We start from the raw sequence: 13,817 nt of genomic DNA, 5'->3' as shown, positions 1-13,817 counted from the left end.
GTCACAAAATACAGTTAAAAATAGGGGGGGAAATCACTCCAACCCCCTGGAAATCACAAAAAAAAACCCACCAAGTTACCAAAAAATCTTGCCAAACTGCAGATACTTGGGTCGCAGTTGGCGAGACCTGCCACAATTTCCAAGTTGCGGATACGCGACTGAGAAACCCGCGGTTGGCAAGCAATGACTGTTCTGTCTACACTGACTGGCAGCGGCTCTCCTGAATTTCAGACAGGATTCTTTCCCTGCCCTATCTGGAGATGCCAAGGATTGAACCTAGAACTATTTGCATGCAAAGCATATGCAATACTATGGAGCTATGACCACTCCCCTAACACTGGATCACAGCCACACTATATTCTGTAAGCTGTGCACATTTTGTAATGTGTTTTAGCTTGTATGAAAGTACTAACCAGTTGCCCAAACAGTTGAATGCCAGCATTCTGATTTCTAACATTTCTTCAGACATTGCATGCACGCTTCCAAGTCCACCTTCATGAAGAACTCAAAATACACTGTGGATGCTTCACATCAACAAAGGTTGTTGCAAAGAGATACCGCCCTACTTTCTTTGCATATCTCATTTTCTGGAAGCAGCCTTTCATTGGTTTATTCCATAAGGAAACAACAGACTGATTTATCTTTGCTATTTTCTTTTGGCCCTGAATATATAGTATGCCTAACAATAAAAGTGAGTATCTGTACCAGTGTTTGCAGTTCACAATTTCTGCTATTGTAGCATGTGCGTGCACACACACACACACACACACACACACACACACACACACACTTACCATAACAGCAGACAGAGCTGACACAGACCCTAAACAAGTCAGCCCAGTTGTGTAACTAGGATCAATCATATAGGGAACCATCCCACCTATACTTGCAGCTAGCAAACTGGCATTCAGTGCATGCCGGCCTGGTAAGAGGAGTGGAGCAGAATTCAGGATACCTGTGAATATAAAATAGTCTCAATAAAGTTCTAGAGTGTACCTGCCAAAGTTATAGATGCACTGGTGGAAAGGAGCTGAACATAAAAAGCAGCAAAGAAGGTCAGGGGGTTGAGGAAGCCTGGAGCCCAAAGGCCTTCTCTCTTTCCATCTGGTTCTTTGCCTTTTATTTTTATTTATTTGACTTATATACCGCCCTTCCGAAAATTTATCAGCTGTATCAAGTTGGCTCTACCCTCTTAGCACATGATGGAAGAGACCAATAGTGGACCATGTCAATAATAACAACACACTTTATTTGTTAGCTGCCCCATAACAAGTTGTTCTCTGGGAGTCTTGCAACACAACATTAAAAAACACCCAATAAAAACACATAACCAACTATAGCACAGGAGCAAGTGTGGGCACTGAAGAGGAGTTCCCTGCAAGCACTCCTTCAGCAGTGGTGAAATACCTTTTGCACATTGTGAGGGTCATTCTCTCTCACTTCCCACTAGAACCATGAGGCCAGGCAACGTGCTCTTGGAGAAGGGGGCGGGATATGAAAGGGTTCTGGTAGAGGACATTTTGCATTGGAATCTGAATTCCAGAAACTGTAATGCAATCACAGCCATGAAGTCCATCTGAATGAGAATCTACTTAAAGATCTTCGTTTGAGTCGAATGCAAACATTGTTCAAAGGGAAGAGTTTAGTTCTCCATGAAGTGTATCTGGGCTTTACCTACATGAGTAGCAGACTCAGGCAACTGAAGGTTCCTGTATGCACACACAACCCTGATTGATTGATTGATTGATTGATTGATTGATTGATTAAGTGCCATCAAGTCGGTGTCAACTCATAGCGACCACATAGATAGATTCTCTCCAGGATATCAGTCTTCCACTTGGCCTTTAAAGGTCTCTCAGTGGTGCATTCATTGCTGTCATAATCGAGTCCATCCACCTTGCTGCTGGTCATCTTCTTCTTCTCTTTCCTTCAACTTTCCCCAGCATTGTGGACTTCTCAAGGGAGAGTATAAAAAACTAGCAAGTCAGGCAGGAGTTTATGCTATAACCCTGCTTAGCAACATCCGTTTTACAGGAATAGGGAATGTGCATGTCTATGGAGGAGAATTTTTATTATTTATATCCTGCTATTCCTTTGAGGAGATCAGAGCAGCGTACATGGTTATTTTATCATCACAAAAACTTTGTGAGGTAGGTTAGGCTAAGAGATTAAGTGACTGGCCCAGAGTCACCCAGTGAGCTTCATGGTTGAATAGAGATTAGAACTCTGGTCTCCCTGGTCCTAGTCCAACACTGCAAACACTACACCACAAAGGCTCTCACACTCAGTCACGAGACCTCATCTGAAAACCGTGGTACAGATCAGACTCAGGTATACCACATCAGTGAGAACTAACCAAGAAGGATTACTGATTTTTAAAATGTCATATATGCATGCATGTGCACGCGTGCGTACACAGAGTACTATCCAAAAAGAGAAAAACAATAATTACCTTGAAGCTTTCCATAAGCAACAAGAGAACCACTAAAAGTTACTCCTCCAATATACGTGCCAAGATAGGCCACAATCTTGGTGAGGTTTGCAGCCGGGTCAGTAGCAAAGTGGGGATACTCAATCATGTACTCCGCTACACAGGTGAGCACAGCAGCCAGACCAACCAAGCTGTGGAAAGCAGCCACCAACTGAGGTAAATCTGAGATCTGGATACGTTTAGCAATTGTCAGACCTGAGAGATCACAAATAAAAGGAGGAAGATGTTAAGTGTGGTATAGCATGCTGTTGCTCAATAAAGAGACATCCATGCTAGAGAGAGTGCACTGTGGTAACCGAGGTTTCTTCTGCATTGCTTTGCAATTTCATGTCTGGAAGGAAATGTCCAGACAATAATACAACCAAAGAATAAATACAACCAATATGCTTAAAAACTATTACAAGAATGCTACTTATAAACAGTCAGGAACTGCGACATAAGTAGCTAAGGAGTTGCATTACACTAACATCAAATCAACGATCTAATAACACCAAACAGCAATCTATGATTTTGAGTAGAGGCCCTTCTCATCCCAGTTTTCCAAGACCTGGTAACTGGATATGATAACTTCAGCCTTACCAAATACAAAAGCAAATTCCATTTACACTAGCCACAGCAAAAGTCCAGAGGAAGGAGTGGCAAACAAGATTCCTGTGGCTTGCCTCGAAGCGGGCAGGGGGGAGATTTGTGCAGACTGTACGAAGTCTAATGCAGACACTATGTTGTACGAATGTACAGATGTCTGTACACAGTACATTTTTTGTGTGTGGGCAGCTGTGCCAGAGTTAATTTTTAAAAAGTCTACTTGGGTACAATTCCCTCAAATGCATGGTATAGACAGGAAGGTACTGCTGAACCTATGTTCAACATGTGAATGATTATACCTGTGTCCAGATCTGTACCTGTGTATACTCACATAACTGTTTAACATGATGTCTGAATAGGGCTTGAATGCAACTTATGAATAGGGCTCTGAAGCAGGTTTAACTGCATGTGTCAACAACGTTGTGCAACCAATCTATATTCAAGTTGTATAAAACAAATAATGTGGTATAAGAAATTTACACATCTCCCTTCAATAAATATCACTAGAATTGTTCACAAAAACAAAGTCATTAAAAAGAGAGTATGAATAGGTTATGTTGTTGCTCTGCACCCACCTATGGTGCCGCCAAGGGCCATCGCACCCGACATCTGGGCCAGGAGCTCAGGGGGTGGTTTTAGACCTCCGAGTGTAGCTGCCAAGCCCCCAGCAACGCCTATCATGCCCAAAGCATTTCCAAGTCGAGCTGTTCCTTGCGTAGAGAGGCCAGCCAGAGCACCCACACAGCACAAGCCTGAACCCAGATAAATCATCTTTAAAAGTGAACATAAGAAAGGTATTATTTGTAACACTCTGAACATCACAAGGCTGCACAAAAATCAGAAACATCACCCCAGGCTCTGCCTGCAGGCTTTCAATCTAAAGGTTAAAAGATGTGAGTGTGGGGGGTGGGGGGAGGCATTAGTGAGGAAAGGGAAGAAGAACAGTAAATGGGATTATTTGTACATGGCATACCCAGCTCTGCTTGTTCTAAATACCAAAAGTTCACTTTTTGCACCAAGCAACACAACACTAAGGCAAAATCGCATGCAAGGATGTAGATTATATGAGCTTATGCAGGTTTTTTAAAATGTTCTGGTACGACAAAGGCCAAGAGATCTCAGCTAAGTTTGGTTTCTGCTGGCCTTCACAGATTGCACTATCATAATTGAAGAGGCTTCTCTTCAACTAACATTTCTTTTCTTAGATGAAAGGTGAGGTTCTTAGAGCAGCTTTGGCAATTATGTTAGCACTGCCAGCTAAGTGCACAGTCGCATCCAGGTTATAGTCCTCCTTGCAACTTTCAGAGGTCAGCTTACACAGCCTGCATCTGTATCTCTAGCCTCATGCAAGTTCCCCTACATCCATTACAAACATCACTGCCAGGAAAGCAAGAAAGCGCTGTATCATTTGTCTGGCAGAGTTGCTTCAAACAGCACCCAAAACACTTTTTGCGACCAGTGTTCTTTGTAACAGGGATTCTCAGATGTTGTTGACATCTGGGAATCAACAACTTCCATCCTCCCCAGCTTCTACGGCCTTTGGCTGGGGATGTTGGGTGTTGTACTCAATAACATCTGGGAACCCCTGTTACAAAGAACGCTGCTCATGACAACACATTTTTAGCATTAAAAATGAACAGCACTAATCCTTTGTTGGGATGCCACGTTACACGGTCGCTTGGGTGGCCCTGTGGAGGCTGGAGAAGGCTGTGGCATCCCTCCTCTGAGGCTTTTGTTCCCTTTAGGGGGCAGTAGGGATGAGAAAGGCCCAGGCTGGTCGGCTCCCAGTGGGGTTGAGAGGACAAGGCAGGGAGAGCTGCGGGAAACAGCTCTAGGGAGACAGCTAGGTTGGGTGTGGCAGGAAACAGGAAGCAAAGTCAAAAAGGGGGCGGGGCTGGAAGTAGGCTTTAAGCCCTATCAGCTCTGCACTGGGGTATTTAAAGACAAGGCAGCTGACGATGAGAAGCTGCTTCTGAATATGGGAGCCAGGAGTTCTCCAGGAGAGCAAACTGGCTGAATGCAGCAAGGCAGGTGACTCGCTAACCTCCTCCCCTGGCTGTTCGAGGCTGACCTTTTTGAGGTTGCTCCAGTCATTCCGAAGTTTAAGAACGGCTAGGAACCCACCTCGTCCCCTGGGAGTCTGACATCCTTACAACTGGGACAATCTAAGCTGTTACGGGAAATGCAACTATCTTAGCCAGTGTAATGGAGAAAATCTCAGGAGCCATTTTATTTATTTCAATGTACACGACTTTGGGAACCTTTGTTGAAAAGCAGTATATAAATATCTTCTAAACCTCTCCTAAACGTACTCATCACTAATCCCATGTGTGGCAGCTCTCGCGGGAGTTTGCAAGCAGCTGCCTGGGGGATAGCAACAAGGTCGGTGAGACAATGGTGGAGGCACCAGGTTGGCTGGAGGCGGTAGCGGCGGGCTGGCAGGAGCAAGAGGCGGTGGCGGGCTGGCTAGCAGGAGGAGGAGACCGCTACCAGGAGCGGGCAAGAGGAGGCGGCGAGGCGGCTTTCTGGCTGTCCAGCCAGCCAGAATGAGCGAGGGATGGGGCGGAGAAGCGGGAGAGGAGAGGAAGCGAGCCAGCCAGCCGGCCTGCCAGAAAGCACGGGGGGCGGGGTGAGAAGTGGGTTGGGGAGAAAGTGGCTGGTCAGCCAGAAAGCCGGGCACGCCAGTGGCGGGGCGGGAGCAGCGATGGTGGGTGAGCCGGCTGGAGGCACAGATGCTCTGCGCTCGGGCCCAGCTAGTTTGATATATTCGTTGTACTGGACAGGTTTTCTTATTAATCTAGTGGAGACACTAGTCAGGACTAACAAGCAAGGACGCAGACTAAAGAATATTTTCCCTTTCTGCAGTTTCTCCCTGGAGCAAGATTTTCCCCCACCTCAATCCAATTATGGTATGTTCACACCAACATTCACTACTGCTAAGGCTGGCCAGGATCTGAAACCATGGTTCGAGTCGGTTTCAGATCTTGGGTTAAGAGGCAACTCTAGTTAAAGGTTCTGCTGAGCCATGGTTAAGATGGAGACACAGATTCGCACCAGGGTGGCAGAAGAATGTGCTCTGGAGACTGACTCCCAATTGCTTAGCAGGAAACCAGTATTAAGATTTACACCAGCCCATTATAATGGATTATGGGAAGAATTTAGTGATGTCAAAAGACTTTTCTTCTATACTGCCTTTCCCCCAGAACAACAACAATTTGAGCCATTAAAATTTGACATGTTCTCAGTTGCCTGTTCATGCAGGGCTGGTGTCAGTCACCAACAGAGTTGGGCAGCTGACAAGGGCCCCCCAGATGAGCCCACCACACCACCTCTATGTCCATAGCCTTTGTGTGATGGCGGTGAAGCAACACTCTTGGGGCTCACCTAGGTAGAAAGGGACCCATGGAGGGAGCTTTGCAGAAGCCCCCTAAAACCTGGAGCCGGCTCTTAAGACACATCTCAACGTTGTCAAGAGATTGTAACTTTATACAATTTTTACATGAAGAACAGGGAAATGGTACTATGAGGAATCTTTTTACCTGTTCAACATTATACCCGCTTTGGAGAGCTGCTCCGTATCCTCCTACAAATACGCCAGCAGGCAACAGGTATAAGTAATTGTACTCTGGAGGATCAGTAGGGCGCTTGAACATGTCCAACATCCTCTGAGTGACCAGGAAGCCACCTTTCCAAAACAAAAAGCAAAGAAAATTAGATTCTGAAACCAAGGGGATAGTATTACCAATACACTAGAGCATATGCGAAGACAGACAGATGGTCGATGCTTCCATTCAGCGAGAGACCCTCACCTTCCCCTCTAAAGCATCCTCATGTTTCCTCATCCATGGAAAGCATCCTCATCCATGGGAGAAGAGAGCTGGTCTTGTGGCAGCAAGAATGACTTGTCCCTTAGCTAATCAGGGTCTGCCCTGGTTGCATATGAATGGGAGACTAGAAGTGTGAGCACTAGAAGATATTCCCCTCAGGGGATGGAGCCACTCTGGGAAGAGCAGAAGGTTCCAAGTTCCCTCCCTGGAATCTCCAAGATAGGGCTGAGAGAGATTCCTACCTGCAACCTTGGAGAAGCCACTGGTCTGTGAAGACAATACTGAGCTAGATAGACCAATAGTCTGACTCAGTATACGACAGCTTCCTATGTGTCATTATGTTGTGATGATATAATCCATGCAGAAGAAGAGGGGCAAATCCAGACTCTTAGCTATTGCTCAGTCATGGCCCACATTTGTGGCACAATAATGTCCGTGCCTACTAAAATGCAGTAACAGAGGTCTCTTAAACTGTCTCCCTGTACCTGTCCTTAGCTTGGGCTGAAAAAGCATCAAGCAAAGTCAGATCTGGGATGGAAAAAGTCCCTTGCTCCCATCGTGGCAAGGGACTTCCATAACCTTAACTATGCCTGCAGTCCACACTGTGAACCCACACCCGTTAGATCCCACTATCATTTTCCAAACCAGACTCAAGTTATTAACAGACAAGAACATGTGGTAAAACACACCTTTTTAAAGGAGACTTTTTAATATCATTTTTATTTTGTTGTATCTGGTAGGTTCTTTAGATTTTTATAATTTTCTGTTTTAATTTGAACCTAATAATTGTTTTTAATCTGACTTTTAAAAAAAAGTATTACTTGTATCTGTGTCTATCTTATTGTTGTAAGCCGCCCCGAGCAGTATTGCACTGGAGGAATGGGGTATAATAATTTTAAAACAAACAAACAAACATCTGGAGAGACAAGTTGGAGAGTTAGTGGAGTCTGGTGGCTAGTGTTGGCCTGAGACCATGGAGACCCAAGTTCAAATCCCCACTCAGCCATGATACTAACCACTTCTCTCTCTCAGCCTAACCTACCTCATAGGCTTCTTGTGAGGATAAATATAACCATGTATACCATTCTGGGCCCCTTGAAGGAGGAACAGGATATAAACAAACCAGGGGGCCAGACCAGATTACAAGTTACTCTTTTTGCTAAGTCAGTTGTCCTCTCCTGCTCTCACAGAATCTGGCATGTAGATGGCAACACCACTGCTTTGGTTTGTATTTCTGAAGGTGCTAAACAAAGCTTCAAACTGTTCAATACCTGCAATGTTGACAGAGGATACGAAAGCAGCAAGAACAGCAAGGCTTTGAGGCATTGTTTCAGGGAGGTATTTCCCCCCCATCAGTGCTAGTCCACCAACTGCAGTCAGCCCTTTAAATTTAAAAACAACATTTAAGTTCTTATGTAGCAGACAGCTCTGGCAGTTATAAGCACATCTGTTTCGAGAACGAACACAAAGCACAACACGTTCATCACTAGGTACAACCACAATCTGAACGGATTATTTTAGCAATTGCAATGTTTCCAATACTACAGGTAAAAGCCATACACCGAGTTCTTTCAGCAACAAGTCTCTAAATATTAGACTGAAATCCAGGTCTCCCAGCCTACTTCCTACACTTCTCTTGTGCTGCTTTTCATTTGCCTTTGCCATCCTTTATGAAATGAGTTGTGGATCAGGAGGATAAGGAGTGGCTAGCAAAGGGAAACAGGCTTCTTGTGGGTCAACTGATGAGCCATTTTAGGTTGTTTCAGGATAAGAAAGTGATTTACATAGGTAGGTACTAGGAGTGTGTAGAGCAGCAGATTTAGGGGGGTAGGTTAAGCCACAGTAATCTCCTCTCCCTCCCTTCCCTTAGACTTACCCCATTGTTGTTTGCCTCCTCCCAAAAGCCCCCCCCCCATAAAGCCTGCTTCTTTATTTGGGGAGGATGTAATTTTTCTAGCTTGTGTGTGTGCACTACAGTGTTACAGATACCACCATGTGTGATACACATAGCATAATAAATAGACCACCCCCAGCCCCACACCCCCTAAATGTGCTTCCTCCCCCCACCCAACAGAGTTAGAGATATAATTGAAAACCCCCAAGATGTCTGAGAGCATACAAAGCAGAGCTAAGAGCAGAGAGCAGAGTGGCAGGCAGAGGGAGGGGGGATGCTGCTGATTGTGGTGGGCGGCAGTGGCAAAAGCCTATTCCCCAAATCAACGTCCCCATAGATGCGGTTGTGATTAGGGCTACCTATCCAGAGCAGCGCAGCTGCCTGTGGCGGCTGAAGTAGAGGTAGAAATGGGGGGCCCCCTCCCATCAGGGAAGAACTTCTTCCCGATATGGCAGCAGAAAAGGTGGTGTTGTCAGCTGCTAGTCAAGCCATCCTCCTTCCCAATCCATTGAGATGACTCACACACACACACACACACACACACACACACTGAGACTGAGGAGGAGCAGGAGGAAGACTCTGTGCTTCCTGGACCTTCTCGGCCCCAGACTGAGGGTGGGGGTGCCTGGGGGTGCCCCCCAGGAGCAGAAGGAACCAAAAGCCCCAGTAGGACCACCACCACTGAAATGGGGCCGGGCCACTGGCTCTTCTGGCTCCAGGTGTGGGACCACTTTGCACTCTGCCCTGGTGACCCTACAGAAGCTGCCTGCACCCACTGCAGGACACAGGTTAGCAGAGGCAAGGACCCTAAGCGTCTTGGGACTTCAGTGATGCTGAGGCACCTGCAACAGCACCACGTGCGGGGAGGGGGGGGGCGGTTCTTGCTGCTGCTGCCAGCACTAGTATGTCTGGTGTGCCCTCAACTAGCAGCAGCAAGACACGTGCTCCTGCTCTCAAGCAGGGGACGTTGCCAGTGGTGCAGTCAGTGGGCAAACCGTCTGGTCAGCCAGAGTCTCATCTCATAACCTGGACCACTGGAGAGATTATCACTCTAGACAACTAGCTATTCCACATGGTGGTGAATGCCAGCTTCTGCCAACTGCTTGCCACCAAGTACAACATGCCCTCATGCAATACCTTCAGCTGTGGGTGGTGCCCTCCCTGTACCGAGCATGCAGGGACATCATGTCAGGGCTGTTGGATGCAGCAGGGCCTGACGCCAGCATGCAATTCACTATGGATTTGTGGACCAGCTGTAGTGGGATGCACACTGCTTTCCTGTCCCTCATGGCACACTAGAGGGGACCGGAGAGCAAGAGGACATCTGCTGGTGGTGGCAGCCCCTCCCAGGCAGCAAAGTGCAGTTGGCAGCTCAGTGTGTGTACGCGCGTGAGATAGATATTTCTTGACTGCTATGAGCTCTTGACTGCTATGAGTCTGGCCTTTCACTTCACTCATTGCTCAGGTCTGCTCTGCAATACGATTCTGCATTTGCAAGGTGCACCACTCTGCCAAAATGTGGCTAATGTTGCTCTAGTTGAGCTTGGCAGCTATATGCTGTAGCAGCTGCAACGCTAAGTAACGAATCATAACTGTGTGCGAGAGAGCACAAAACTTCTGCCAATAATGATGTTACTGCAGCACAGGCAGGCACTGTGGCTGGCAGTGGATTCTGTGTCAATGATTCTTTGGACTATGTTTGAAATGCACCATGTTCTGTGCCTCGAGGGACAGATGAGATTCCCTTTTTTTACGGTATTTAATCAAAACTCATGTGACGTGTGTGGTGTCTACTGTTTCTCCCATAAGAAACAATGGGGAACCCAAACCACCCCATTGTTCCCCATGCATAGCATCTAGGGACACCAAAGCGGGTTGGGAGATAGGGCATGATGGATGCTACCTACCAGCCAAACTGCAAACAAATCAGGCAATCAGGTGGTTTCAACAAATTTTTGAATTTTATCTGCTTGCTTTTATCATATAAAAGTAAACACACACACACACACACCATTAAAAATTGCTTGATTGTTTTGTGCGCTGGGAAACCCATAGTACCAGATAGCAACCCAGGTTTGCCACTTCTGCCTCTATCCTCTATCTATGGGAGGAGAGCTGGTCTTGTGGTAGCAAACATGACTTGTCCCCTTAGCTAAGCAGGGTCTGCCCTGGTTGCAGATGAATGGGAGACTACAAGTCTGAGCACTGTAAGATATTCCCCTTAGATGATGGAGCCACTCTGGGAGCCACTTCATCAGAAGGTTCCAAGTTCCCTCCCTGGCTTCTCCAAGATAGGGCTGAGAGAGATTCTTGCCTGCAACCTTGGAGAAACCACTGCCAGTCTGTGAAGACAATACTGAGCTAGATGGACCAATGGTCTGACTCAGTATATGGCAGTTTCCTATGTTCTATGTTCTAAACCACTTAACAGAGGGCTGTGGCTAATCCTGGCTCTTTGATGAGATTAACATTATACATGTGTTCACACAACATTCTATCATTCACATGCCACATTAGCTGCATCTTAAAAAACAAAGCTTAACCCTACATCTAAAAAGGGTAGTCTGTGAATCAGATTACCCTTCAATAATGCTTCAGACAGAAAACATCAATGGCCAAATCAAGAGCTATCATCGTCATACCTGAGATGGCATTAGTCACAGACATGAGTGGTGAATGCAGTGAAGGAGTCACACCCCACACAGTGTGGTACCCAACAATCCCAGCCAAGCCGAATGTTGTAACCATCTGAGTGAAGGCTGAATTTGGAGCTGCAATACCCAATCCAAGCATACTAGTAAGACCTGAAAGGTAAGAGAACATTGCATCTCTGAAAAATCACCTCCTGGAGCATTCAAATAAGTAAGGATGGTACAAGCCATGATATTACTGACAAAACTTTCTCCCCACTCCCTCAAAAAAACAAAAATCCATACAACCCCCTTTTCTACGATTGCTATGTTCCACCAGCAGCATTTTAGGCTACCTAAGTAACTAGTAAAGCACAGGCTGAGAAGCCTCACTTCAGGTCCCCCACTATAATATATATTTCATGTCTTCTCCCTCTTCCCGCAGTAAACCACCTGTAGGGATTGAGTTGGTGTTCAAACCTGAAACACAGAAGGTAGCTGTCCTAAAATGCACAGAGTACTTCTCATTGCACAAATTTGATTCTCTAGGAAGATACTACAACCCACTATATTTTTCTGGTCCTCTTTAAAACACAGCAGGAATCCAACTCAGTTTTGAATGTGAAAGGTAAAATGGTGTCATGAACATGCACATCAACTTTTATTCCTTCAAGAAAGTGATTGCATGGGCTCAGAAACAACCCCTCCAAATCAAAAGGTTTTACCCTAGGGTTTTATGTTTTCCTTCAATCACAGTTGGGAAAGTGTGGGTTTTCCAAATTTCACATAATGAGAAAGTGTGGTTTATACAGAACCAACAGTGGAAATTATTTACCCTTCATATGCAAAGGAAGAGGGGAGGCAGGTGCTTGTGAACCGAAAGCTTATTGTAGTTAGTTCAACATGATGTAAAGCCCAGGGGTGGTCAACCCGAGGGTCTCCGTTTGAGGACTACAGCTTCTATCCCATAAGTTTACTGCCTGAAGATGACGGGAGTTGTAGTCCAACATAGTTGTAGTCCATTGGAGAGCCTCAGGTTGACCTTTGGGCTAGATTATGATTTAGGTCAGGCATTCCCAAACCTTGGGTCCCCAGGTGTTTTTGGACTACGGCTCCCATCACCTGCAGCCACAATGGCTGAAGGATGATGCGAGTCGTAGTCCGACATCATCTATAGACCCAAAGTTGAGAACCTCTGCTTTAGACGATCATCTAACCCAGTCAGTGGAGCTGTGTTTTAAATCTTTCCCACTTGCCCTCCTCCTTCAAAACACGTGCAGGAGATGCTGAGCTGCAGCTTGTACTGATAACACAGAATTATGCCCTGCACACATGTCCCAGGTCTCATGGAGTTACTGCATTACAGAAAATAAGCCTTCAAACAGAATGCAGAAGAGGCAAGTTAAACCAGCTAGCTCTAATTACACAGGTGTAGAGCAGGGGGTTCGAGAGGTCTCACTTGCTCCTGGCCTTCTGCAAGACAGCAGCAGGTCAAGCTTATTGTCTGAACAGTACAACAGCCAACTTGATGAAAGCACAAAAGCAAACATACATAAGAACCACTTAACAGTATAAAGCAAGACCCATTAGACGCTTGGTGGAGCAATAAGGTTTTCTCTGCCTTTCTGAAAACTAACAAATATGGGGCCAGGCAGGCCTAAAGAAGTGCCAAAAGCATGAGACCACTTCAGAAAAGGCCCTGCTCCGTGCAGCTACCAGTCTAGCACTAAGTAGGATCTCCCCTAGAAATCTCAGAGAGCACGGTATCACCAAATGCTCTCATTTAGACATCTATCTTGCCCCATAGCAAAAGGCTCAGAGGGGACCAACAATCTAACACAGGAGGCTTCCTTATCTTAAATTTGCACAATATCTTCCTCTGGTAGCCAGAAGGAGTTTCTCATTTGGATTTCCATATTGCAAAACTCTGGAGTGTTTAGGGCACTCACTGGCTTCTCACCTGCTGTGTATGCAGAAGCAGTAGTCATGGTTTTCCTGAAAGGTGTCACAGTGGCAGCTTTTTCTGCCTCCAGCTCTGCCACAGACTTCTGCTTCACAGGCACTCCCTGAGGAATGTTTTTCGGAGGCGGCGCTGGGAAAATCACCTTTCCACCCTGAGAAGGAACCATATTGGTTTTATCCAACAAAGCAGAGGGTTATGTATTTAAAATGTTGAATATACCATCTTTCAGACCACCTTCTTGAGGCAGCTTGCAACTTGTGTGGAGTTGGGTGCACCATGGCCAAGCACCAGTCTAGCCTGACCACACCCACGTGATTAGGGAGGTGTGTCAAAGAAAGGACAGCCGAGACAGCCAGGGAAGCGAAAGAATCTGAATCCAGCAGGGAGATGAAGTAGTAGGGTTAGAGAAGCACTGGAAAATGTCAGC

The 13,817-nt window shown here is 46.1% G+C and overlaps 1 protein-coding gene across 1 annotated transcript in view; it reads right to left on the bottom strand.

Moving 5' to 3' along the window:
- The window catches only part of NNT (nicotinamide nucleotide transhydrogenase), an 85,798-nt gene that overhangs the window by 30,041 nt on the left and 41,940 nt on the right, over positions 1-13,817 (bottom strand). The window contains exons 10-16 of the mRNA XM_053298420.1: positions 13,388-13,541; positions 11,440-11,601; positions 8,175-8,285; positions 6,616-6,761; positions 3,652-3,847; positions 2,453-2,686; positions 795-955 (exon numbers count right to left, since the gene is read on the bottom strand). Of these exons, the coding sequence (XP_053154395.1) occupies positions 795-955; positions 2,453-2,686; positions 3,652-3,847; positions 6,616-6,761; positions 8,175-8,285; positions 11,440-11,601; positions 13,388-13,541 (1,164 nt within the window). The remainder of the gene's footprint in view (positions 1-794; positions 956-2,452; positions 2,687-3,651; positions 3,848-6,615; positions 6,762-8,174; positions 8,286-11,439; positions 11,602-13,387; positions 13,542-13,817) is intronic.

Source organism: Hemicordylus capensis, chromosome 2 (assembly GCF_027244095.1).
Source record: "Hemicordylus capensis ecotype Gifberg chromosome 2, rHemCap1.1.pri, whole genome shotgun sequence".
Classification (NCBI taxonomy): Eukaryota; Metazoa; Chordata; class Lepidosauria; order Squamata; family Cordylidae; genus Hemicordylus; species Hemicordylus capensis.
This window is presented reverse-complemented; position numbering and strand designations above follow the sequence as displayed.